At 43.1% G+C, this 27,244-nt stretch overlaps 1 protein-coding gene across 2 annotated transcripts; it reads left to right on the top strand.

Moving 5' to 3' along the window:
- On the top strand, window positions 1–27,098 carry rab11fip1b (RAB11 family interacting protein 1 (class I) b). Of its 2 annotated transcripts, XM_036977391.1 has the most exons (6): window positions 1–509; window positions 14,932–15,371; window positions 15,484–17,338; window positions 18,780–20,405; window positions 21,331–21,445; window positions 25,696–27,098. In XM_036977391.1, the coding sequence occupies exons 1-6, from the start codon at window positions 160–162 to the stop codon at window positions 25,891–25,893; spliced, it is 4,584 nt and encodes a 1,527-aa protein (XP_036833286.1). In that variant the 5' UTR covers window positions 1–159; the 3' UTR covers window positions 25,894–27,098. The 2 variants fall into 2 exon arrangements, with proteins under 2 accessions (XP_036833286.1, XP_036833287.1); XM_036977392.1 differs by lacking the exon at window positions 18,780–20,405 and having other exon boundaries at window positions 4–509.
- Window positions 27,099–27,244: the final 146 nt, after the last annotated feature.

Here is a 27,244-nt window from a genome sequence, read left to right as displayed (position 1 = left end):
TCAACATACCACGCCCACTCAGCTGTTTCCTCAACCGTCCATAGGTAAAAGTTTTTCTCTGTCGCGCTACACTAACTTATCTACTTCTATGTAGCACACCAAAACGTTTCTAGACGTTATTCAGAGGCCCACTCGTCCAAACCTCCGCAGGTCTCAGCCATGTCTCTATCGGACCAGAGCCAACAGTGGTATCCCACCAGCGTACAGGTAACTGTGCTTCAGGCAAGAAGCCTGAGGATAAAGGGAAAAAATGGCACCAACGACTCATACGCCATCATGCAAGTGGCCAAGGATAAATTCGCTACATCGGTGGCAGAAAAGAGTGTGGCACCCGTGTGGAAAGAGGAGGCCACGTTCGAGCTGCCGCTCTTCCACAACGGTAACACAGAGAAGTGTACGTTGCATGTCCACGTAATGCACCGGGCTCTCGTGGGATCGGACAAGTTGCTCGGGCACGCAGTCATCAACCTGTTGGAGCTCAGCGAGGTTAAATCCCGCAATAAGACTGAGTGAGTGTTCACGTCTCTGTACAGTAATAATCACAGCTTTCTATTTCTACATTGCTCAAGTAAGTGTTTGCCGTTAATAACACAATTCCTTTTTAAGCGGATATTCTCTGTAGTTGTGATAGCACATTGGAGCACCACAATGTCACAACTCCATTGGCCTTCAATAGGGGTTGTAATTATACAAGAAGAACAGGGACTGCTCCCATATTCCACTTGTGTAATAATCACCCAACTCAACATGCAACAACAATGTTATGTATTAATTACAACAATACAGTATAAGCGCAGGCTATAAGGCCTAAAGTGTTATCCCACATGGTTTTACCCTGACAATTCACTCAGTAGAGTGCTACAACCAGTTGTTAGAGTCTATGGAATAATATTGATTGTTGCCCTGTTGCTTTTTAGTTCACTCCTCTTGCCTGCCTTCACCTCCCATTGAGTGACTCTGTTTGTTTTGACAGCCTACTGATTTAGCTCATAACAGTGTGGCATGCGAGCAGCACAACACCCCATTACCAATACCTCACAAATTGCCTGTCTCCTCAGTCATCAGTTCATAGCAGTGTTCTCTCCCTTTATGAATATCTGTTAAGGTTGAATATCTCCGAACCATTGGTTTGCAGTACTGAAGCCCTAAAAGGGGGGTTTGTTTGACTGTATACTGTATTTTGACTGTATTCATTTATGTTATAAAGAAGGTCATGTTATGTACATCAGTAAGTCTCAGGTGTTCATATATTATAATAACAGTCAAAACAATCCCTAATGTATAGTTTTGAACTGAACAATGAGGATTTGAGTCAACAGTAAAAGCCTCGGTCAAACAAAAGCTGAGCCTTGCGGTCGCCTGTTCTGTGACACTCTGTCCTGGAATAAAACACCCAGCTGAAGTCTGGAAGGAAATGAGGAGGGGGTCAGGAAGAGTCAACCAGGGGTCTCAGACCTGTGAGGTGTGTGTGGCCATGAGTGCCCTCTTGGAGGTTACAAAAACAAAATGAACACAATGCTGTGACTGCAGCTTCTTATCTTCGGTGAAGCACTCAATGTGAAACAGAAAAGCAATAAAAAACAGACTGACTGCTCATAGAATGACAAATATGATGAATAACTGTATGGGGGGAGAGAGAGCATCTCCTCACTATTACTGCAGCTTTGTTGTTGAGAAGACAGCATGGTGAAGCGTAGGGCAAGGTAGGTAGGGGTGGCAGCTTTCTTTGTTGTCCAATGTTATTATTCATTCACAGAAAAATAGAGCAATACATTTGGGAATCATACAAAAATGTAAAACAATGCGGTCAGGCTTGTTCAACATGTCCCTCTAGTCCAGGGCTCTCCGACCCTGTTCCTGGAGAGCTACCCTCCTGTAGGTTTTTGCTCCAACCCCAGTTGTAATTAACCTGATTCAGCTTAACATCAACAAATTATTAGAATCAGGTGAACTAGATTAGGGTTGAGTCAATTACTGTGAAATGTACATAGAGACATTCCATAATTGATGTAGATTACTGTGTGTGTTAACACGTTTTCTGTTTAGTTAACGCATCTCCCTTTGAGGGAGGCCATTGCGTCTAAAAAGAATACTGATCCAGTCTTGAATATTAGTCAGGTTCACACACCCTCCTTCCATGTTACGGAGTGACTGACAACACCCCAAAGACTCATCCTTTCCTTCTACACCTCCCTGCTAGTGTTTGGAATACTGAGCAAGCACGTCAGGGACATTCGTGCCCGCTTGTGGAATCTACTTAGGGGCCACATAGCAGTCACAGCTGTTATACTGTACGCAGTAGCTGCGTAGTTATGTAATCATTTTAAACCAACTCTCTGGCCTTAAGGCTGCACTATTACAAGCTGCATTGCCAAAGCAGTAAGGAATGGACACTTAAAGTAAGCCCACTTATTATTTCATCCCAATATAGCTCTGTAATTCAATTGACGTTAGACAACAAAGGACAGTTCATTCTTCTCTGTGGTGAAAATGTCAAGTTGTTTTGAAAGTTTCTCAGTGAACAGGACACACCCAGACAATCCTTGTAGTTGTTCACTGATTGGTGCCGGTGTGGACATCATGTCACACCTCTCAACTAGAGGTCGACCGATTATGATTTTTCAACGCCGATACCAATTATTGGAGGACCAAAAAAGTCGATACTGATTAATCGGACGATTTTTATATATATATATATATATATATATTTTATTTGTAATAATGACAATTACAACAATACTGAATGAACACTTATTTTAACTTAATATAATATAATATAAAATCAATTTAGCCTCAAGTAAATAATGAAACATGTTCAATTTGGTTTAAATAAAACAATTATGCTAAAACAAATTGTTGGAGAAGAAAGTAAAAGTGCAATATGTGCTATGTAAGAAAGCTAACGTTTCAGTTCCTTGCTCAGAACATGAGAACATATGAAAGCTGGTGGTTCCTTTTAACATGAGTCTTCAATATTCCCAGGTAAGAAGTTTTAGGTTGTAGTTATTATAGGACTATTTCTCTATACCCTTTGTATTTCATATACCTTTGACTATTGGATGTTCTTATAGGCACTTTAGTATTGCCAGTGTAACAGTATAGCTTCCGTCGCTCGAACCAGCAACACAACAGCCACCATCGAAGTAGCGTTACCCATGCAGAGCAAGGAGAACAACTACTAGAAGGCTCAGAGCAAGTGACGTTTGAAACACTATTAGCGCGCGTTAACTAGCTATCCATTTCACTTCGGTTACACCAGCCTCATCTCGGGAATTGATAGGCTTGAAGTCATAAACAGCGCAATGCTTGACGCACAACGAAGAGCTGCTGGCAAAACGCCCGAAAGTGCTGTTTGAATTAATGTTTACGCGCCTGCTTCTGCCTACCACCGCTCAGTCAGATACTTAGATACTTGTATGCTCAGTCAGATTATATGCAACGCAGGACATGCTAGATAATATCTAGTAATATCATCAACCATGTGTAGTTAACTAGTGATTAGGATTGATTGTTTTTTGTAAGATAAGTTTAATGCTAGCTAGCAACTTACCTTGGCTTACTGCATTCGCGTAACAGGCAGTCAGTCTCCTTGTGGAGTGCAACGAGAGAGAGGCAGGTCGTTATTGCGTTGGACTAATTAACTGTAAGGTTGCAAGATTGGTGCCCCGAGCTGACAAGGTGAAAATCTGTCGTTCTGCCCCTAAACAAGGCAGTTAACCCACCGTTCCTAGGCCGTCATTGAAAATAAGAATGTGTTCTTAACTGACTTGCCTAGTTAAATAAAGGTATTTAAAAATAATATATTTATATATTTTATATATATATATATATATATATATATATATATATATATATATATATATATATATATATATATATATTTTTTTTTTATCGTCAAATCGGCGCCCAAAAATACTGATTTCCGATTGTTATGAATACTTGAAATCGGCCCTAATTAATCGGCCATTCCGATTAATCGGTCGACCTCTACTCTCAACAGACCCTTGTGAACAACACCCTGCTAGGGAAGGGCCGGGCATTGGAGAAGAACAAGAGGAGAAGTAACTTTACTGAACATCAGTGAAAAGGAAGTAAACTGGAGGGAGTTGACTAAGAACAGAATAGAACAGTAAATGAAAGGGTAATTTAGTATGAAAAGGCCCGGCGTCAGAGTATCATCTCAACGCAGCAGTCTCGCATGCCAGTGTGAAGTACACAACGTGCAGTACTACTGCTGCTCACAGGCATGATAGACTAATGGAAAGAGATGGAACACTGTGCGAGTCAGCATTTAGGCTATTGTTCTCTTTCAGCATATACTCTTCCTGTGTAACCCTGAATGGCTGATAAAACAAGGCCTTCCTTGACACAAACTGTTCTTATCACAATGTGCAGCTGAGTCTCTCCCCCTCATACACATGCACACACACATTCACTGAGAGAGAGACATAACTGGAAGCCAGCCTTTTATTCAAAATATGACCCCTATAATAAGGTTTGCAGATTAAATCGGTGTTTGGTGCAGTCAGTCTTATAAAGTATCTGTTTATGAACAGCCTTGTCCTTGACATAGTTATGCCACAGAAGAGGTACTCCATGTACCTTCATTGTGATAAAAAGAGCTGAAGGAAAAATATGCACAGATAAATGTGCTGCTAAGAACAGGGTTGGAGAGCCCTGCTCTATATCATTGAGTCAATTCCCGTGAAATGTACATAGAGAAATGACATTGTTGTATATTACTGTGTGTGAGCAAGTTTTCTAGTTCTCTCGTTGAATGACAAACACTTAATTGAATAATAGTTTTGTAAGAGCGAACAGCTGAAAAAAAAAACCCCTGCCGAAAACCCAAACCAAACAAGAACATCACAAAATTTCATCATAATATATGCGGGAACTGTTTCAACTGGGAAACATGCAATAGTCTTTACTGTTTTTCATCCTAAATTAAGTAACATTCTTGTTAAGCCGGTTGCATGATTCCCAGTTGAAACAGTTTGTGCATGTGTTATGATTTGGTGACATTTTGGTGTTCCACATTTCCCAATTTTTTTTAGAGGCAAGTCAAAGTTATATAGCTAAAATCTACGCCCCTTCGTCATTGATTGGTCAACAATATACACTAGCAGGAGTGGGAACTGTGGACTGGATTCTTAAATTAAGTGTTTGTTGTCATTTCAGAACAAGGGACGACTAGTTTTCATGCAGATTTTGTCCCTTGAGAAATACTGCAGCGAACATCTTCGTTAGATGTAAAATTGCACGACTAAGACCTCCCCTGCAAAAACGTCAAATCAATAAATCTGTAATGAATATTATCTCTGACTAATCCAGACTATTTTGAGGAAGTGTTCTCGGTTATGTTATTACTACGATGGCTGAAGAGGGACAACAATAATATTGGCGCTTTTTTTTAAACCGTTTTTCAACCGAAGCTCTTCAGAGTATGCGAGCACAGACATTCGCTTTGCCTAGTGGAGTTCTACCAGGAGCAAGCCGAACCGATCTATGCCGGTTATTAATTAGGCTGCAGGCTTATTTATTTCATAACTTCTTGAGAAATTTTACATCTCACTAAGCTGTCTCTAGGTATTTCAGTCCACACTCAACATGTGACCATGTCTTATTTCGCTGCTATACACAGCACCAGGTGATGTGCACTGCACGCACACACTTAAGTCTGGTAAGTGGACACTCTTGAAAGTGGATATTGCTGTGTCTTGTGATGTGTAAGGAGAGTGCTTCTTGGTTAGACTTTTAGAGTAAATCTAGTTTGGTTTTTGCATCTTTCTGATGACCTATGCAAAGATCCATCAGGATTTGCCATCTCCTTATATAGGATCAGACTTCTCATGCCCTATGTAAAGTCCATTCTCCATGATGATAATTGGTTTCATGCTACATGCTTTATCTGAGTAGGAGACAGTCTGGAGACAGGACTGAGGATCTCCACGGCGGATAGTTTTTTTCCCCTCTGTGTGACAGTGATAGGTTCATGTGACGTTGTTGTTATCTCTGACCTTTAGCTAAAATGCCAAACTTCAGCAGAATTTTTGTAATTTTCTTCTCAGACCTGAATTCTTCCCAGAGCTACTTTTATATGCCATCTTCATAGCCTCTCAACCTGTTTTTCGATGTCTGGTCAAAGGATGTCCATGGTAACTCATAAAAAATTATTCATACACCTTATGCATTGTATATAGTCCTATCAACCTTCGTTTTGAGTTCTTCAGAAAATGTCTTAAAACCAGTGAGCCGTGTTCAGGGAGTTTTCTTATTGTGTTCTACTGCTTTCTCAAGGTTGACGATGGTGTATCTGATTTCTGCGGCGGCCAAATCCAGACTTAGCCTCACATTCCAGAGTGTTTAACTTGAAAAACAAACCTATTATGTGCTCCCCCTCTCTGGTGGTTGGGACTTGACCGTGGCTTTACCAGCTCCCAAACAGACCATGTAATGTTTGACTTAAAGCAGATAACTCAGTGTTACTGTTTACACCGCCTTCCTTCCAGTTCTCACTAGCCCCTGCCAGCTGCAGACAGCTTCTACCTCTCTCTGAAACAGATGCAGTTCATTCAGATTCATTCAGACATTTTTTTTTTCATTTTCTAAAGGACTAGTGGATTGTCTTTTGAAAAATAACATGTTTTATTTAAAGAGCAGTTTCAAACATTGGCACGGTATCTAGACATTGACACAGCACAAATATCCCTCTGGTAATGATTTCTTACTCTTAACTCTAAACTGTGTTTGTACAGTACCAGTCAGAAGTTGACACACCTACTTATTCCAGGGTTAATCTTTATTTGGACTATTTTCTACATTGTAGAATAACGATGAAGACATCAAAATAATGAAATAAGACATGGAGTTACGTAGTAGCCAAAAAAGTGTTAAACAAATCAAAATATATTTGAGATTCTTCAAAGTAGCCCCCGTTTGCCTCGATGACAGCTTTGCACACATGGCATTCACTCAACCAGCTTCATGAGGTAGTTTTTTCAACTGCAGTCGCAAAAACCATCAAGCGCTATTATAATACTGGCTCTCATGAGGACCGCCACAGGAAAGGAAGACCCAGAGTTACCTCTGCTGCAGAGGATAAGTTCATTAGAGTTACCAGCCTCAGAAATTGCAGCCCAAAAAAATGCTTCAAGTAACAGACACATCTCAACATCAACTGTTCAGAGGAGACTGTGTGAATCAATCCTTCATGGTCAAATTGCTGCAACAGAAAAAAACCTACTAAAGGACACCAATAAGAAGAAGATACTTTCTTGGGCCAGGAAACACGAGCAATGGACATTAGACCAATGGCAATTTGTCCTTTGGTCTGATGAGTGCAAATTAGAGAATTATGGTTCCAACCGCTGTGACTTTGAGATGCGGAGTAGGTGAACGGATGATTTTCGCATGTGTGGTTCCCACCGTGAAACATGGAGGAGGTGTGAGGTTGCTTTTCTGGTGACACTGTCAGTGATTTATTTAGAATTCAAGGCACACTTAACCAGCATTCTGCAGGGATACACCATCCCATCTGGTTTGCACTTAGTGGGACTATCAACTGTTTTTCAACAGGACATTGCCCCAACACACCTCCGGGCTGTGTAAGGGCTATTTGACCAAGAAGGAGAGTGATGGAGTGCTGCATCAGATGACCTGGCCTCCACAATCACCCGACCTCAACCCAATTGAGATGGCTTGGGATGAGTTGGACCGCGGAGTGAAGGAAAAGTAGCCAACAAGCGCTCAGCATATGTTGGAACTCCTTCAAGACTGTTGGAAAAGCATTCCATGTGAAGCTGGTTGAGAGAATGCCAAGAGTGTGCAAAGCTGTCATCAAGGCAAAGGGTGGCCACTTTGAAGAATATAAAATATATTTTGATTTAACACTTGTTATGCTTACTACATGTGTTATTTAATAGTTTTGATATCTTCACTATTATTCTACAATGTAGAAAATAGTAAAAATAAAGGAAAAACCCTTGAAAGAGTTTGTGTCCACACTTTTGACTGGTACTGTATATACCTGCTTCCCCATCAATTTAGTGAAGGGGGAACATGGACCTGAGAAATCAGCCTCAAATCCTGTCTGTGTGTGTTACTGATCTGACACATGTACAAGTAGGGTACATGTACAATGGGGACCATAAACTGTTGAATAGTAATGCCTCATTTTGCATAGTGTATTAATATAACATTTAGTACGTTTACATGCACACTAATAATTCAATATTAAACTGATTATGGCAGTAGGCTGAGCATGGCATTTGTCATGTAAACACCTTACTCTGCTTCTCTTAATCAGCCTAAAGTCATAATCACAGTCAGTATACGCCGATTGAACAACCAGGATTTGGGGCAATCTTTGGAATTATTAGTAAACACCTTGGTGTATTTGATCTGTGCATGTGCAAGCGTCCCTCTTTCGTGAGTTTGGTAAAACTGAAAGTATGCGTCTTAGAAATAGTTTTCACTTACAAACGTTATACGTCCCAACTCAGAATCAAATAGGCATCACAAAAGTAACATGGTTGCAGTAATAGAATGTTTATTTTGATTGGTGATTTTCTGCATTTCCCAAAGTCCCATCAGGTAACCTGATTTCAGATGTGTCCATGTAAACAGGATTATTAGGGAAATAATTATTCTTTCAAAGCATGTAAACATTTAAATTGAACTACTATATTAACCTGATTTATTCCTAATGGTCATATTCTTGTGTGCATGTAACCGTACTAATTACTAATGCATGATTTCCATGAGGATATGGAAAAGTGACATGGCAGCACATTTTTCGGTGCATATTTGTCTTCCGCTCTTTTTATCACAATGAAGGTACCTCCTCTGTGGCATAACTCTGTCAAGGACAAAGCTGTTCATAAACAGATACTTTATAAGACTGACTGCACCAAACACCGATTTAATCTGCAAACCTTATTATAGGGGCCATATTTTGAATAAAAGGCTGGCTTTCAGTTATGTCTCTCTCTCAGTGAATGTGTGTGTGCATGTGTATGAGGGGAAGAGACTCAGCTGCACATTGTGATAAGAACGGTTTGTGTCAAGGAAGGCATTGTTTTATCAGGCATTCAGGGTTACACAGGAAGAGTATGTGCTGAAAGAGCCATTAGAATAATAATAGCCTAAATGCTGACTCACACAGTGTTCCATCTCTTTCCATTAGTCTATCATGCCTGTGAGCAGCAGTAGTACTGCACGTTGTGTACTTCACACTGGGATGCGAGACTGCTGCGTTGAGATGATACTCTGACGCCGGGCCTTTTCAAACTAAATGACCCTTTCATTGACTGTTCTATTCTGTTCTTAGTCAGCGCCCTCCACCCAGCTAACGCCACTACAGTTTACTGTAACTGTTGTAACTTCCTTTTTACTGACTTTAAGTTACTTCTCCTCTTCTTCTCGTTGAATGCATTCAGTTGTACAACTGACTAGGTATCCCCCTTTCTCCAATGCCCGGCCCTTCCCTAGCAGGGTGTTGTTCACAAGGGTCTGTTGAGAGGTGTGATGTGACGTCCACACAGGCATCTGTGAACAACTACAAGGATTGTCTGGGCGTGTCCTGTTCACTGAGAAACTTTTAAAACAACTTGACATTTTCACCACAGAGAGAAGAATGAACTGTCCTTTGTTGTCAAACATCAATTGAATTACAGAGCTATATTGGGATGAAATAATAAGTGGGCTTACTTTAAGTGTCCATTCCTTACTGCTTTGGCAATGCAGCTTGTAATAGTGCAGCTGTAAGGCCAGAGAGTTGGTTTAAAATGTTTGTTTACATAACTACTCAGCTACTGCATACAGTATAACAGCTGTGACTGCTATGTGGCCCCTAAGTAGATTCCACAAGCGGGCACGAATGTCCCTGACGTGCTTGCTCAGTATTCCAAACACTAGCAGGGAGGTGTAGAAGGAAAGGATGAGTCTTTGGGGTGTTGTCATTCACTCCGTAACATGGAAGGAGGGTGTGTGAACCTGACTAATATTCAAGACTGGATCAGTATTTTTAGATGCAATGGCCTCCCTCAAAGGGAGATGCGTTAACTAAACAGAAAACGTGTTTACACACACAGTAATCTACAATAATTATGGAATGTCTCTATGTACATTTCACAGTAATTGACTCAATGGAATGGAGGGACAGGTTGAACAAGCCAGACCACATTGACCTTTTTTAAAAAGTTATTTTGTACATCTGTACATCTGGACATCAGAACAGCGATTACTTACCTCGAACTGGACAAAGATTTTTTAAACTTAACTAGTCCGACGCAAAGGATATACTGCTTTGTCGGGAATGGGCCCAAATCCCTGTCTTTGTGTGAAAAGACAGAGAAAAAGGTTGCGGAGGTCGGGCTGCCTTTTGTAGTCGAGTGACTAAACCTCCACTACCATCTGTTCTATTGGCCAACATGTAATCATTGGAAAACAAAATTAATGATATACGATCAAGACTATCCTACCAACGGGACATTAAAAACTGTAATATCTTATGTTTCACCAAGTCGTGGCTGAACGGCGACACGGATAATATAGAACTGGCGGGATTTTTCATGCATCTGCAGAACAGAGAAACTACATCTGGTACGACAAGGGGCAGGGGTGTGTGTGTCTATTTGTCAATAACAGCTGGTGCGCAATGTCTACATTTTAAAGACGTCTCAAGGTATTGCTTGCCTGAGGTAGTGTGATCTACAGTTTATCATAAAGTACTCTGTCTATCAAGAGATTTCTCATCTATATTATTCGTAGCCCGTCTATCACCACAAACCGATGTTGGCACTAAGACCGCACTCAAGCTGTATAAGGCCATAAGCAAACAAGATCATGCTCATCCAGAAGCGGTGCTCCTAGTGGCCAGGGACTTTAGTGCAGGCAAACAAATCTGTTTTACTTCATTTCTACCAGCATGTCACAGAGGGAAAAACAACTCTAGACCACCTTTACTCTACACACACAAACGCATACAAGGCTCTCCCTCGCCCTTCATTTGATTCATCCATTGGCATTGAGGAGTATACCACCTCAGTCATCGGCTTCATCAACATGTGCTTCGAAGACATCGTCCCCACAGTACATATCCCAACCAGAAGCCATGGATTACAGGCCACATCCGCATCGAGCTAAATGCTAAAGCTGCCGCTTTCAAGTAGCGGGACACTAATCTGGACGCTTATAAGAAATCCCGCTACGAACTCAGGCGACCCATCAAACAGGCAAAGCATCAATACAGGATTAAGATTGAGTCCTACCTACACCGGCTCTGACGCTCGTCGGATGTGGCAGGGCTTGAACACTATTATGGACTACAAAGGGAGACCCAGCCGCGAGCTGCCTGGTGACGTGTGCCTCGACAAGCTAAATGCCTTTTTATGCTCGCTTCGAGGCAAGCAACATTGAAGCATGCATGAGAGCACCAGCTGTTCCAGACGACTGTGTGATAACGCTCTCAGTTGCCGATGTGAGCAAGACCTTTAAACAGATCAACATTTCCAAAGCTGCGGGGCCAGACGGATTACCAGGACATGTATTCAAAGCATGCGCGGACCAACTGGCAAGTGTTTACAATTACATTTTCAACCTCTCCATGACCGAGTCTGTAATACCTACATGTTTCAAAAAGACCACCATAGTCCCTGTGCCCAAGGAAGCGAAGGTAACCTGCCTAAATGATTACCGCCCCATAGTACTCATGTTGGTAGCCATGAAGTGCTTTGAAAGGCTGGTCATAGCTCACATCAACAGCATCATCCCGGAAACCCTATACCCAATTCCAATTCACATACCACCCCAACAGATCCACAGATGACACAATCTCAATCGCACCCCACACTGCCCTTTCCCATCTGGACAAAAGGAACACCTATGTGAGAAATCTGTTAATTGACTACAGCTCAGCGTTCAACACCATAGTGCCCACGAAGGTCATCACTAAGCTAAAGACCCTGGAACTAAACACCTCTCTCTGCAACTGGACCCTGGACTTCCTGACAGGGCGCCCCCAGGTGGTAAGGTTAGGAAACAACACGTCTTCCACGCTGATCCTCAACATTGGGGCCCCTCAGGGGTGCGTGCTTAGTCCCCTCCTGTACTCCCTGTTCACCCACGACTGCGTGGCCATACACGACTCCAACACCATCGTTAAGTTTGCAGACGACACAACAGTGGTAGACCTGATTACCGACAACAATGAGACTATATGGAGGAGATCAGTGACCTGGCAGTGTGGTGGCAGGACAACAACCTCTCCCTCAATGTGAGAAAGACAAAGGATATGATCGTGGACTACAGGAAAAGGTGTGCCGAGAGTGTCGAGAGTTTTAAGTTCCTTGGTGTCCACATCACCAATTAACTTTCATGGTCCAATCACACCAAGACAATCTTGAAGAGGGCACGACAACACCTTTTCCCCTCAGAAGACTGAAAAGATTTGGCATGGGTCCCCAGATCCTCAAAAAGTTAAACAGCTGCACCTTTGAGAGCATCCTCACCGGTTGCATCACCGCCTGGTATGGCAACTGCTCGGCCTCTGACATAAGGCGGTACAAAGGGTAGTGTGTACGGCCCAGTACATCACTGGGGCCAAGCCTCCTACCATCCAGGACCTATATACTAGGCGATGTCAGAGGAAAGCCCAGAACTTGGGAAAGCCCAAGTCATAGACTGTTCCCTCTGCTACCGCACGTGAAGTGGTAATCCTAGCGCCAAGTCTAGGACCAAAAGCTCCTTAACAGCTTCTACCCCCAAGCCATAAAACTGCTGAACAGTTCATCAAATCGCCTCCCAGACTATTTACATTGACCCCCCCCCCCCCCCCCCCCCCCCTCTATTTGTTTTTACACTGCTGCTATTTATTATGTATGCATAGTCACTTTACCCCCACCTACATGTACAAATTACCTTGACTAACCTGTACCCCCGCACGTTGGCTCGGCACCGGTACTCCCTGCATATAACCTTGTTAATGTTATTTTATTATTTTTTAGTTTATTTACTAAATATTTTCTTAACTCTATTTCTTGAACTGCATTGTTGGTTAAGAGCTTGTAAGAAAGCATTTCACGGTAAGGTGTTGTATTCGGTGCATGTGACAGAGTTGGATTTGTTTTACGTTGTTGTACAATTCCCAAATGTATTGCTCTATTTTTCTCTGAATGAATAATAACATTGGACAACAATGAAAGCTGCCACCCCTACCTACCTTGCCCTACGCTTCACCATGCTGTCTTCTCAACAACAAAGCTGCAGTAATAGTGAGGAGATGCTCTCTCTCCCCCCATACAGTTATTCATCATATTTGTCATTCTATGAGCAGTCAGTCTGTTTTTTATTGCTTTTCTGTTTCACATTGAGTGCTTCACCGAAGATAAGAAGCTGCAGTCACAGCATTGTGTTCATTTTGTTTTTGTAACCTCCAAGAGGGCACTCATGGCCACACACACCTCACAGGTCTGAGACCCCTGGTTGACTCTTCCTGCCCCCCTCCTCACTCACTTCCTTCCAGACTTCAGCTGGGTTGTTGCGGAACAGGCGACCTCGGGCCTCATGGGTTTTGCTTGACAGACTTTTAATGCTGACTCAGCTCTGCATTGCTTAGTTCTAAACTATAAATGAATGGTTGTTTTGACTGTTATTCCATTATATGAACAGCTGAAACATACAGATGTAGGAACAGTACCTTCTTTATAACTGAATACATACAACAGTGATTTCTTGAGGGTCATTGAACCAATCAGCATGGACGACAAGAAATTACTTGATGCAGTCCTTACGATGTGAGCCTTTCTTTTGTACTCTGACCTTCTTTTTCCCAGAAGGCATCTTCTACACAAGTGAAACAGACTAGGTGTAGAGGAACTTGTTTTGTGATATTCTGATTATATTTAATATACTGCATTCATTAAAAAAAAAGTGCCTGGGGATTTTGTAAGTGATTCATTAAATATGAACCTAAATTGAGTGTAATCTTAACAGACTCCAACTATATTTTACCTGCATAGCCTGTAGCTATGATCACTCATAGAACCCTCCAATGTAAAGTCCATTAATTCAGTTTAGAAATTCACATTGCAAAATGATTTCACTCCCGGAACCTGGTCCCCCACCCATTTCCACTGCTGGCCTGTAGTAGCCTATACAGTACATTTTTAAGGCATGGTGTTCAGTCTTAACATACAACAGAAGTGTGCTGCAACTTAGTAGGACGGCAAGGATGAAATTGTCTTTCTTTCTATGGTGACCATTTAGTATGAATCATAATGCCCACTGACTCTCAAGATCACTTACCGCATCATCGGTCATTTCCCCTGGCTCCTCCACCCTTGGGCCTCTCCAAAAAATAATCACTGTTTCCATGGAAGGACTCTTAACATTTGAAAGGAAAAATAGCAGCAGCCTCAACTTACTGGAATTATTCTCTTGGCTATGATAAAACCCTTGGAACCAATAGGATTAGAGGTCAACAAATAAGGGGGAAAATACAGCCTTGAATAAAGCCATGCTATGGGTGACAGCTTTCTTTATTTGTGATAGCTAACAACATGTAGACACTATATATTTTTAGAACTGGAGGTGAGGCCCAGGGACTGCTGAACACATGACACTTATTTGATCATCAGCCTTCCTCTGCTTATGCATGCTGTGGTTGTTCAGACAGATCAGTCTGCTAAGTGTGCGTTATCTGAAAAGAGTGGTGAATGCCTACACATTTCTAGTTATTTCTGAGTGCCCTTACAAGTTATTGGAGGAGCTCAGTAGACATCTAAACAAATAAAACATTACCTTGGTTCTTTCTTTCACTGCCTCACATTCATAGACCTTGTTCTTGAGCCATCTCTCCGATAAGAACAGCATGTGTTTCATACCAATTCAATGAAACTATTTGATAAACAATAGACTTTCTCTCAACAGATGGCATAAGCTGTTGGATAAGGCAGGCAAGCCAGACAAAGACAGGGGAGAGGTGCTGGTGGACATCCAGTTTATGAAGAACAACCTGACCGCCAGCATGTTCGACCTCTCTGCTACAGACAAGCCGCGCTCCCGCCTGGGCAAGTTCAAGGACAAGGTTCGAGGCAAGAAGAAGGAGGGTCTGTCGGACTCAGCGTCTGCCGTGGTGCCGTCCTTCACCCAGGTTCTGACGGACAGCGAGGGAGAGGGGGAAGGGGAAGGAGGTGCAGACAAAGAAGAGAAAAAGAAGAAAAACAAGCTGAAGTCTCTGTTTTCCCCCAAGTCTAATCTGCAGCGTCACGGACTGTCTCAATCCATGTCTGTCCTGGGCCCTCTGCCGGAGAAGGACTCCTCACTGAGTGGCAGCCCCTCCTCAGGCCTCAATGAGGACTCCTCTGAAGGTGAGCATCATCACAGACTGGCCTTCCATTTTAAATATAGCAATCTATTAGAAAACTTGTTACACTGTGTTTACAAATCAACCCCCCCCCCCCCCTTCTTTCTCATCCACAGGTAAAAATAAATTCAAGTTTCTGACCCATAAGCGCACAGGCAGTTCCGACAGTAAGGCCTCTCAGGGCTCCCTGTCTCTAGGGCGCTCTAAGATCCATGCCCCGCTTGCAGAGCAGAGTAACCTGTGCATCAACGGCAGTCACTTGTACACAGAACATCCCCATCCCCGGAGCGCGCGCACCGGCTCCACCTTCAGCCTTGCCAGCTCAGGCCATGGTTCCATGGAAGACCTACGCAGGGCCCAGGGCCGTAAGAGCTCCAGCACCTCCATGGACTCTCTCACGGCCCTGAAGCAGCCCTCACCCTGGGCAGAGGGGGAGAGCAGCAGGGCAGAAGAGGAGGAGGAGGAGGAGGAGGAGGAGGAGGAAGAAAGAGTTAAGATGGACGAGATGAAGAGAAAGGAAGAGCAGGAGAGAAAGAAGTTAGAGGAAGAGAGGATGAGGAAGGAGGAACAAGAGAAAAGGAGGATTGGGAAGGAGGTAGAAAGACTTAGGTTTGAGGAGGAAGAGAAAACAAGGAAGGAGGAGCAGGAAAACAGAAAGAGGATGGAGGAGGAGGAAAAGATTAGGGTTGAGGAGGAAAGTAGAATGATGGAAGAGAGGAAGAGGAGACTGAAGGAGGAGGGAGAGGAGAGGGTAAAGAAGAAAGAACAGGAAATGATTAGGTTACAGGAGGAACAAGAGAGGTGGGAAGAAGAGGAAAGGATGAGGCGAGAAGAGCATGAAAGAATGAAGAGGGAGGATAGACTGAGGAAGGAGGACGAGAGGAAAATGAGGGAGGAGGAGGAAAGATTGAAGAGGGAGAAAGAGGAGCGGATTAAGGAGGAGGAAGAAAGGATTAGGAGAGAACAAGAGGAAGATATGCAAAGAAGGGAGGAACGGCAGAGGAAGATGAGGGAGGAGGAAGAAAGACTAAGGATGGAAGAGGAGATGCGGGAGGAAGAAGTAAGAGTGAAGAGAGCGCAGGATAGGCTGAGAGAGGAGGAGAGAAGAGTGAGGGAGGAGGAAGAAAGAGTGAGGAAGGCCAAGGAGGAAGATAGGCTGAGAGCGGAAATGGGGATAAAGAGGACAGAGGAGGAAAGAATTAAGAGGGAAGAGGAGGATAGGCTGAGAAAGGAGGAAGAGGAGAGGAAGATCAGGAAGGAAGAAGAGAGGATAAGGATATTAGAGGAGGAGATGTTGCGGAAGGATGAAGAGCAGAGGAAGATCAGGAAGGAGGAAGAGAGGATAAGGATATTAGAGGAGGAGATGTTGAGGAAGGATGTAGAGCAGAGGAAGATCAGGGAGGAGGAAGAGAGGATAAGGATATTAGAGGAGGAGATGTTGAGGAAGGATGAAGAGCAGAGGAAGATCAGGAAGGAGGAAGAGAGGATAAGGATATTAGAGGAGGAGATGTTGAGGAAGGATGAAGAGCAGAGGAAGATCAGGGAGGAGGAAGAGAGGATAAGGAGATTAGAGGAGGAGAGGCTGAGGAAGGAGGAAGCAGAAACAATGAGGCTTGAAGAAGAAAGGGGCAATGAACAGGAGAGGAGTGATAAGGAGCAGAAAGAAATATTTAGGGTAGAGGAAGAAAATATGAAAACAGAGGAGTTGAGACAGGAAGAGAAAAGGAGAAATGCACAGATGGAGGAAGAGCAAAGGCGTGAGGAGGCGAGGGCACCGTTGGAGGAAGTTGAGAAGCAGATGGAGCAGTATAGCGAGTCAAAGGTCACCGTGTGCAATAATCCTTTTGAGGAAGTCTCTCCCACCAGTTCATTTGATGACAGCTCTTCAAATAATCTGTTTGAGGAGAACCCTATGACCACTACTGGACCCATCAGCTGCCGGATAAATAAAGTATCAGCAGTCAAGCCAAGGTCAGTCACATACACACACTGTCTCAGTTCCCTTTGCCAGAATTCCATTAGCCCTTGGGTGCCATAAATTATGGATGCACTATTTATTTAGTCTCCAAAAGCAGCAGGGGGAAAATACCCAAGTGTCTTCTGGAACCCCCTGAGATCTCTCCTTTCATCCACACACACTAACTTTCCCTCTCTCAAATCCTCAGATTCTCTGATTCAGATATCCCATTTCATCTTCTAACAAAATAATATCAATAATGCTAACATTCTCTTTCCTCTGGGTGGCACAAGTCAGATTTATGTGGAAAACCTACCAACTTGTCTGAGACTTTTATACCACCAGTTAATCAAGGGAGGCAACAAGTCCAATGTATGGACATGGCACGGTGTGGCGGATTGCAGAGACTCGGCTGGATGGAATTGGGTTGGTTTTATTGGATCCTTACTGCTTTGGTACAAAATTGAGATTTGATCAGAACACCTGTTTCCTTATCAAATACTTTGGTACAGGGTGACGCTCTGTAGAGAATATTAAGTTCATCTCCGTGTGTTGGAGTCATGGCCGTTTGGTGTCAAGCGAGATGCCCTGGTATCTGTTGGCCTGCGGTGTATGACACTACTCTCACATGTGCATCTCATTAAAGCACAATCCCCTGAAGTGCTATGACACCGTCATGAAAATTGCAGTGCAGTGGAAAATGTGGTTGTGCGTGTTCGCGTTGGAAACCTTTGGCTCAGCTAGGATTGGCTGCTCCTCCCATGAATCACACCTTGCTATACAGTTTCTACAGATGCCATATTAAAAGCGTTACAGTGAGACACAAAGCATTAGGTGATTGCTCAAGTTTTTAACTAGGGCGTTGATGTTGAATGACTCATGAGAGTATGTATGCTGATGAGGATGAAACAAACCAACAGGATGATTTGACTCGGTGTATTCAAGCAAGGCTGTTTGGTCATGTGAACAGTTCACGGTTCAGAGGCTAGAAAAATGATTTATATTTTTTATTTCTCCTTTTGGTGTATTGTTTCATTCATGTTTGGTTATTTTAAATCTACAGGTAAAACCTTTCCGTGCCTTAGTGTGTTTGTGTTACTAACCTAAACATTATAACTAACCTTCATGTCCCTCTCATAATAAAATGAAATCCCACCCTTTCTCCCATGTTCTTGTCTGGTGAGTTATGAGCAACTAATAACAACTTTGTTATATAACACCTCTGTAGTTTGTAGTTTACATTGACTACCTCTCTGCTAACTGGAATGTGTGTGTGTTTGGATTCCAGCAAGACTTTCATAGCATTTCATCATTTAGCTTTAGAAACAAATTCTATGTACTTCAAAAAGTTTTGAAGGTTTTTCCATTTTCAATGTTTGGTAGTTAGACCTTGTCATCAGCAACAACAACAAAAAATCTCACTGCACCCTCCCCTTCCTAACCCTGCTCTTCCAGACCCTCTTCATGGGGGAACCCTTCAAAGCCTGCTATATCTTCCAACCCCTTCTTATCGTCCTCGTCTCCTGAACTGGAGAGTTCTATGGACTCCCCCAGAGGCGCAAGGGAAAATAGAGACGCTATTGACCCGTCTACTAATCTGATGGAGAAGAAAGACCCTGCCCCTGTGGCTGCCATCAACCAGCCCTGGGCTCGTAAGGACAACTGGTCTAGTAAATCTCATTGTGCCACACCTACCCTTGCTAAAACAAAGCCAACAAAACCGCCCCCTCCCCTCAGATGTCAATCTTCCACGGCATTGGTGGGAAGTGGGGATGACCAGGGGAGTGTTAGTGGTAAGGACCATTCCAGTGTCAGACAGGATAAGGGCCCTGCTCCACTGCCTCCAGACAACCAGCGATGGGCTCATAAGGACAACTGGCCCAGTAAGTCCAACCCTGGTTCTGCCACTCCTACCCTCACCCAAAAACCGCCAACAAAACCGCAGCCTCCTCCAAGACGCCACTCTGCCACGTCATTGGTGGGAAGCGAACATGACCTGCACTTAAATGAGAGTGTTAGTCAGGATGATTCCGGTGTCAGGAGGGACAAGCGTCCTGCTCCACTGCCTCCTGACAGACCAAACCAGGCTCCAAGCCAGACACAGAGTATGACCAGTGTGAATCAGGGACATAAGGACAGAGTGGGTGCCTCCATGTCCAAAGTTTCTCAACGTGTGGTACAGATGATCACGCCACTGAGATCTTCCTCCGCAGCTACAACAGAGCACATCAGTGGAGGCCAGAGCTCTACCCACCATGGGAACCAAGCAGAGGAACCCATGCCATCAGCCACTGGGGGGTTGGTGGTTGTGAAACACAATAAAGGTCCAGCACCCTCCAGGCCCCAGCACCTTCCAGGGAAGACAATGCCAACAGTTGATGTGTTAGATGAGCAATCAAATACTGAGGAACATGACTCTTCGGTTGAGTTTGGTCCAAATAATCCCTTTGCAGAAGACTGCAGAATGGAGAAGTCCTCTGGATGTGGTGTAGAACAGAGTCTAACTGGTGAGCGCCAGGGGAGCCCGCACTCTCACAATCAACAGAGTTGTACCTCCACAGATGCAGATCTAGGTCCGTTTCAGAAGCGTGTGGTTGGGGACACAACTGAGCTTCCAACGCCAGATGTTCTGCCAGCCGAGGATGTCTCCTGTCCCACCAAAAGCACATCAGCGAAGCGGGCCCGTGCTCCCTTGCCTCCAGTGAAGATAACATCCACCTTTAGAGAGGAGGGAGCTGGTAAACAGAGTTCTGGAAAACTACAAAGCCCAGGGGCTCCCACTTCGAGTAAGCTTTCCTCAGGTAACTGGGTAAAAAAGCAGAATGGCGGGGTGGGTGTGGCACTACCATGTGTTACACTTGCCCAGCCCCCATGTTTCCCCTCACCTGCCCCCTCCTCCATACCCCACCCCGAGCCCCTGAAGGGATCAGGGGGCAGGAGAGACTGTTCTCCCCAGACAACAAGCTCTGTCCCTGGCCAGAAGACCCTGCTTCATGCTGGAGCTCTGCCCTCCATTACAGAGCAGTACAGTGGAGAGGAGGCAGGAGGGAGAGGGGACAGGTCTGCCTCAAGCACACGCAGGTGAGAGAGAGATCTCAGCCTTTTCCTGTAGCATGTAGCAGCTATGTGCTGTCCACCAAACCTCTCCTGTAGAATGTACTGTGGTTAGAATTACTAAACCTCCCCAGTCGATTGTAAAATGCACTGTTCCAGAACACTTCATGAATGTGACCCTTTATAAAACTCTTCTACTCTCTTATCAAATGTTTAGCTGCACTTTCCTGAATTAAATCACTAACTTATGACTAGGTTGTATTTGCAATACTTTCAAAAATTGTGCAAAGGAAATCATAGCTGGTACTCTTTTAAAAATGACTATACTATAATTATTATGGAGTTTAACATAAAGCAAAAGGAACATAGCTCCCCAGAGCAATTAGCAGTATATTATGTCATCAAAGAGCACTTAGCTACTAATTACTGCAGATTTAATTTATTTTCTGCTAGTTGTTTAATTGTGATGTCATTCACACAATGCCCTCAGCCAGTATGAATCACGTCTATAGAAATGCCAGCCTTTGTAGCTTTCATTGCTTTTTGTCATATTATTCTTCCTGTAGAATCTGACAAAGCTCAGTGGAGCCTGTAAAATGCCATTACTCAGACTGCGTACACTGTGGATCCTCTGCAGTCTAACCTTATCTAAGAGAGAAAGAATAGATACTCTTGTCATTGTGTCATATATGGTGGGAATGAGTCAATTGTGAAGACGAACCCTGCTCGGATTTCTTGTCTAACTGATCAAACAAATCGTTTCCCACTGTTGGCAGCAAGCTTCAACTCTTTTTTCTTCTTCTGTGCTATGAGACATTTAATAATCAGACCTGCTTTTTGAGAAAAGGCATTTATTCGGATATCCCCCACATCCACATGCTGCATCCTCTAATAACAATACTTTTCAGAAAAGTTTGAGTGTCTCTTACTCTCTCTGTCTATCTCGATTCAGGCCACACCCAGTAAAGCCCTTGAGTTCCTTGGAAAACCAGCCAGCTTCCAACATCCATGAGGGACAGGCTGGCAAATCTACAGGGATCCTCGGTGGCCTTCAAGAGAAGATAAAGGTACTTTAAAGGAATATATTGTCAGGTCCATAATTATTGGCACCCTTGATAAAGATAAAATAAATAATACAAATACTGATCTGTATTTTATACTAATAAGCTTGCTCAGAGAAAGATTTTGTTTAACAAAATAATTGTCACCTATTTTCAATACTTTGGCACCCTCCCCTTGCGAGGATAATGAGGCTTTTTCAAAAAAAAAATATGAGATTGGAGAACACGTTGGGCGGGATCTTAGACCATTCCTCAATACAGAATCTTCCCAGATCCTTGATATCCTTTGTCTGTGCTTCGACTGCCCTCTTCAATTCAAACCACAGGTTTTCAATGGGTTCCAAGTCCGGAGACTGAGATGGCCATTGAAAAATGTTGATTGTATAGCCAATTAACCATTTCTTTGTCGATTTTGATCAGTGCTTGAGGTTGTCTTGCTGGAAGATATACTTGTGGCCAAGTTTTTTGGCTAAAATGTCCTAGTACTGTGTAAAGTTCATGATGCCGTTGACCTTAACAAGAGCCCCAGGACCAGTAGAAGCAAAATAGTCCCATAACATCATAGATCCACCACCATATATTGCTGTAGGTATGAAGTACTTTTCTGCATACAGTGTATGCTTCGGTCATCTGACCACTAACTTGTGACTAGGTTGTATTTGCAATACTTTAAAAAATTGTGCAAAGGAAATCATAGCTGGTACTATATTAATTATTATATTATTATTATGGAGTTTAACATAAAGCAAAAGGAACAGTATAGTAACAGTATATTATGTCATCAAAGAGCACTTAGCTACTAAGTAATTAATGCAGATGTAATTTTTCTCTGCTAGTTGTTTAATTGTGATGTCATTCAGACAATGCCCTCAGCCAGTATGAATCAGACAGAAATGCCCACTTTTGTAGTTTTCATTGTTTTTTTGCGCCTGGGCTGGAACAATACATTATGGCCAATGACATGGTGATTTGTATTTTTAATGATTTCATGTCAGTTGACAACTCAGCCAAATGTAAACTAAAAACTAGATGTTGAACTGATTCTCTATGTAGGATATTACATTATGTTAGCCAGTGTAAAGGACGTCACGCCGCTTCCTTAGCAAGTACCACTTCCTCCTGATTCGTCTCACACAGGGGCTCAATCCCAAAACCACGTGACCTCAGTGAGACAATTCAGACATGGCATGTGTACGTGTGCCATTCAGAGGGGGAATGGGTAAGACAAAAGATGTACAGTTGAAGTCGGAAGTTTACATACACCTTAGCCAAATACATTTAAACTCAGTTTTTCCACAATTCCTGACATTTAATCCTCATAAAAATTGCCTGTCTTAGGTCAGTTAGGATCACCACTTTATTTTAAGAATGTGAAATGTCAGAATAATAGTAGAGGGATTTATTTCAGCTTTTATTTCTTTCATCACATTCCCAGTGGGTCAGAAGTTTACATACACTCAATTAGTATTTGGTAGCATTGCCTTTACATTGTTTAACTTGGGTCAAATGTGTCAGGTAGCCTTCCACAAGCTTCCCACAATAAGTTGAATAAGGTGAATTCTGGCCCCTTCCTCCTGACAGAGCTGGTGTAACTGGGTCAGGTTTGCCTCCAAACTTACGACTTCAACTGTAGATATGTATAGGGGTAAGGTGATTAGGCATCAGGATATATGATAAATAGAGTAGCGGTACAACCATATGGTTGTATGTATGTGTATTGAGTCAGTATAAATGTGACTGCATGTTATGTGTGTCTTGTAGTTTCAGTGTGCATAGAGACAACAACAGAAATACAAGGGTCAACTCAGTCTGTGTAGCCACTCTGTTAGCTATTTAGCAGTCTTATGGCTTGGGGATATAAACTGTTCAGGAGCCTTTTGGTGTCAGACTTGATGCACCGGTACCGCTTTCTGTGCGAAAGCAGAGAAAACAGTCTATGGGTGGCTGGTATTTTACACCACCTGATATAGAGGTCCTCGATGGCAGAGGGCTTGGCCCCAGTGATGTACTGGGTTGTCGGCAACAACCTCTGAAGCACCATGCGACCAAGGGTGGTGCTGTTGCCATACCAAGCAATGATGCAGCCAGTTAAATGCCTAGTACAATAAAGGTTAAATAACAAACATATTTTAAAAAGTCCAGATGCTCTCAATGGTGCAGCTGTAGAACCTTTTGAGGATTTGAGGGCCCATGCCAAACCTTTTCAACCTCCTGAGGGGGAAGAGGCGCTGTCACACCTTCACAACTTTACGTGTGTGAGTGAACTATTTAATTTCCTTAGTGATTTAGACACCGAGGAACTTGTAGCTCCTGGCCCGCTCCCCTACAGCCCCGTCGATGTGTATGGGGCTGGCCCGTTTCCTGTAGTCCACGATCAGCTCCTTGGTCTTACTGACGTTGAGGGACAGGCTGTTTTCCCAGCACCACATTGTCATGTCGTCAGCAAACTTGATGATGGTGTTGAAGTTGTGTGGGTCCACGCAGTCATGGGTGAACGGGGAGTACAGGAGGGGACTAAGCGCACACCCCTGTGGGGCCCCCGTGTTGAGGGTGAGCATGGCGGAGGTGATGTTGCCGACCCTCACCAGCTGGGGTTGGCTCTTCAGGATGTCCAGGATCCAGTTGCAGAGGGAGTTGTTCAGTCCCAGGGTCCTAAGCTTGGAGGGAACAAGGGTGTTGTTGTATGCTGAGTCAATGAACAGCTTTCTCACATAACTTTACAACTACTTTGCAAGGTTAGGGGAAGGGGAAGCTAACATGCTAAGTAGTTGCAAAGTAGCTAAAAAGTAGTTGCAAAGTTACTAATTAGCTTAAATGCTAAAGTTGTCCATGATGAGATTTGAACAATGTTAGATGTTCGCGTTATACACTCGACCAACCACCTTACTTTCATTTTTGCCTTAAGCAACCTGTCTTATGTAACCGTACCAATTGTAACATATACGAATTTCAGTGTCCCGGATTTACATTTACTATGGTACATCTAGTCCGAGACCAGGCTGCTAAGACGTCTGTCCTCAAAAAAGTTTATGGACTTGGGCTCATGTATAACGCATTTAATGAACTTGCCCTGTCTGAGTGTAGCCTATGTCTTGCAAGATCACATAGGCCTAATGATTTAATTAGTATTTACATAACAGACCTGAATATAACAGCGTAGTAGTAGGCCTATATTACTGTTACACCAAAAACACCTGTCATTTTTTGACTTTTAGGGTTCTGGCTGAAGTCACTCTTTTTTTTCCCTCATGCGGCCAAAACTCAACTGAGCACGCAACTTGGCAGGATGTATAGCCAGTCTATGCTAGCTGTGCCATTCGAAATCCTGTTTCAAGTCCAGGCTCTGTCAAAGCCGGCTGTGACCGGGAGACCCATGGGGCGGTGTACAATTTGGCCTAGCGTTGTCCGGGTTAGGGGATGGTTTGGCCGGCAGAGATGTTCTTGTCCCATCGCACCGACTCCTGTGGCGGGCTGGGCACGCTGACATGGTCACCAGGTGTACGGTGTTTCCCCTGACACATTAGTGCGGCTGGCTTCCGGGTTAAGCGGGCATTGTGTCAAGAAGCAGTGCGGCTTGGCTGGGTTGTTTCGGAACACACGGCTCTTGACCTTCGCCTCTCCCGAGTCTGTGCAGGAGTTGCAGCGATGGGACAATACCGTAACTACCAATTGGGGAGAAAAAGGGCAACAACAAAAAAAATTAGAATAATTTATTGAGACAATATGTGTGGGCATAGGCAGACGTTGCAATTGGAGGATGCGTTATTCTATATTCTAGAATGCATCTGTTAGTCATTTCTCAATCAAAGTCGTCATTTAAAAAAACATGCATTTCCGCACCTAAAGGAAGGGCACTACACCCCTCTGTATGTGTACTGAATAATCAGACCCCATTGTGTCTAAGAAAAAAGATGCTATCTAGAACCTAAAAGGCTTCTTCGGCTGTCCCCATAGGAGAACCCTTTGAAGAACCCTTTTTGGTTCCTTTGACAGACATCATCAGTGCCCAGGGAGCAGTTGTTGTTGGGGGTTAACTGCCTTCCTCAGGGGTAGAATGGAAGATTTTTCACCTTGCCGGCTTGGGGATTCAAACCAGTGACTTTTTAGTTACTGGTCCAACGCTCTTAACCACTAGGCTACCTGCCGCCAGACATTATAGATAATTCATGGCATATATTATCCTTAGAGAAGTCTATGGAAAAATATAAATGGCACTGAATGATTGTACCACCTCCATTGCCTCCCTTTCCTTCTAGGTCAAAGACACAGGGGTCAAAGGTCCCTACTCCCAGCTGACCCAGGAAGAGCTGATCTCCCTGGTGCTAAAGCAGCAGGAGCAGCTCTCCAAAAGGGACGATAAGATTAAGGAGCTGGAGCAGTACATTGACAACCTGCTGGTGCGCATCATCGAGGAGCAACCCAGTATCCTGATGACCATGAACTCACTCAAATGAGTGTTCCTAATCATTCAGAGCAGGGCTTTACTAAAATGTTTATCTTCCTCAATGCACATGTATTGGGCTGGTTGAATATTTCAGTCTGAATTCACCTGACACCCATGTACAGTATACCATACCAAGCACTGGCTTTCTGTTTCTACTGAACAGGTGCACTTTTGTTCATTACATTTTGATTGTTGACTATTTGATTGCTCATTACATTTTGATTGAAGGATTTCTTAACTTTATGGTGTGTAAAGACCGTATAAGAACAACAAAGCACAAGTTTAAATAGGCCTGTGGGAAGTTGCCTTACGTTTTTGACAGTTTGATTTTTCTTAGTATTAATGTTTTGATTTTCTTGCGATGAGTATCATATGAAGGTTATATCCAGCGCAATGACACTGAAGAATGAATTGAATAATAAATAATGAACGCTCCAACAGAACAGTGGAGTTTGCATATTTGGTAACACTTTATGTAAAGCAGACAGACCGGCATAATAAGGTGTCATACATGCTTATGACAAGTATTACAATGAATTATAATCACATAATGAGTAATACCTGTTGGTAAAGTGTTTGTATTGCTTGTCTATGAGGTACATATATATTATTCCCTGATACTGTATAACTCGTATAAATGTTGTACATATTGAGATGTCCTTTTCCTATTGTCAACTTCATGTTGAATCACTTTGAGGAGGAAATAACTGATAAGTTGCTGGTCTTAAGAGATAAACATGGATTGATAATTATTACAATTTAGTCTACAGATAAGCAAGGTTTACTGGGAAGTGTGGACTGCAATGAATCTAGAGTGCATTAATCAAAAGGCAATCTCACTGACAGGTGCACCTCTGGAAACAAATTGCATGGGTGTAACCTATAGACACTGTTCAAAGTGGCATTTCCTTGTGAAGAAAGCTATTGAAATTCAGAGACTTTTCTTAAACCAGCTACCACTGGCCATAGGTAGATACTCTGACACATCTTGCTACTGTATGTTGGTCTGCCTTTGGTCATACAAATTATTACTGTATAGTTGGGTGAAAGTTCATCTCGGGACACCCAGAACTAAAATCTAATGTATCCCGCGTAATTGCGTCAAACGCTCAATTACATCTGTCCACGAGATATTAGGTGAACGTCGGAACGTTTATATTTGATCCATGTAAAGCCTATTTTACAATGATAAAATAAAGACTCATTTTCAAAAAATCATGTGATTTATTTCGCCTCAGGTTGACAAACACACACACACACCACTTTCTATCTTTGTCTCTCGCACACTTTCTATCGCTCTCTCATCTGTAAAGTGTGTATTAATATCTTGTGATAAACCTTTAAATAAAGCTTGACGCATC

Source organism: Oncorhynchus mykiss, chromosome 5 (genome assembly GCF_013265735.2).
Source record: "Oncorhynchus mykiss isolate Arlee chromosome 5, USDA_OmykA_1.1, whole genome shotgun sequence".
Taxonomy (NCBI): domain Eukaryota; kingdom Metazoa; phylum Chordata; class Actinopteri; order Salmoniformes; family Salmonidae; genus Oncorhynchus; species Oncorhynchus mykiss.
This window is presented reverse-complemented; position numbering and strand designations above follow the sequence as displayed.

What these genes read in the sequence shown, in the direction of transcription:
- rab11fip1b (XM_036977391.1), top strand. Translation starts at nt 160, where the DNA reads ATGTCTCTATCGGACCAGAGCCAACAGTGGTATCCCACCAGCGTACAG. An exon ending in CAATGAGGACTCCTCTGAAG is followed by an intron (nt 15,372 to 15,483) that starts GTGAGCATCATC and finishes TCTCATCCACAG; the next exon opens with GTAAAAATAAATTCAAGTTT. An exon ending in GCCTTCAAGAGAAGATAAAG is followed by an intron (nt 21,446 to 25,695) that starts GTACTTTAAAGG and finishes CTTTCCTTCTAG; the next exon opens with GTCAAAGACACAGGGGTCAA.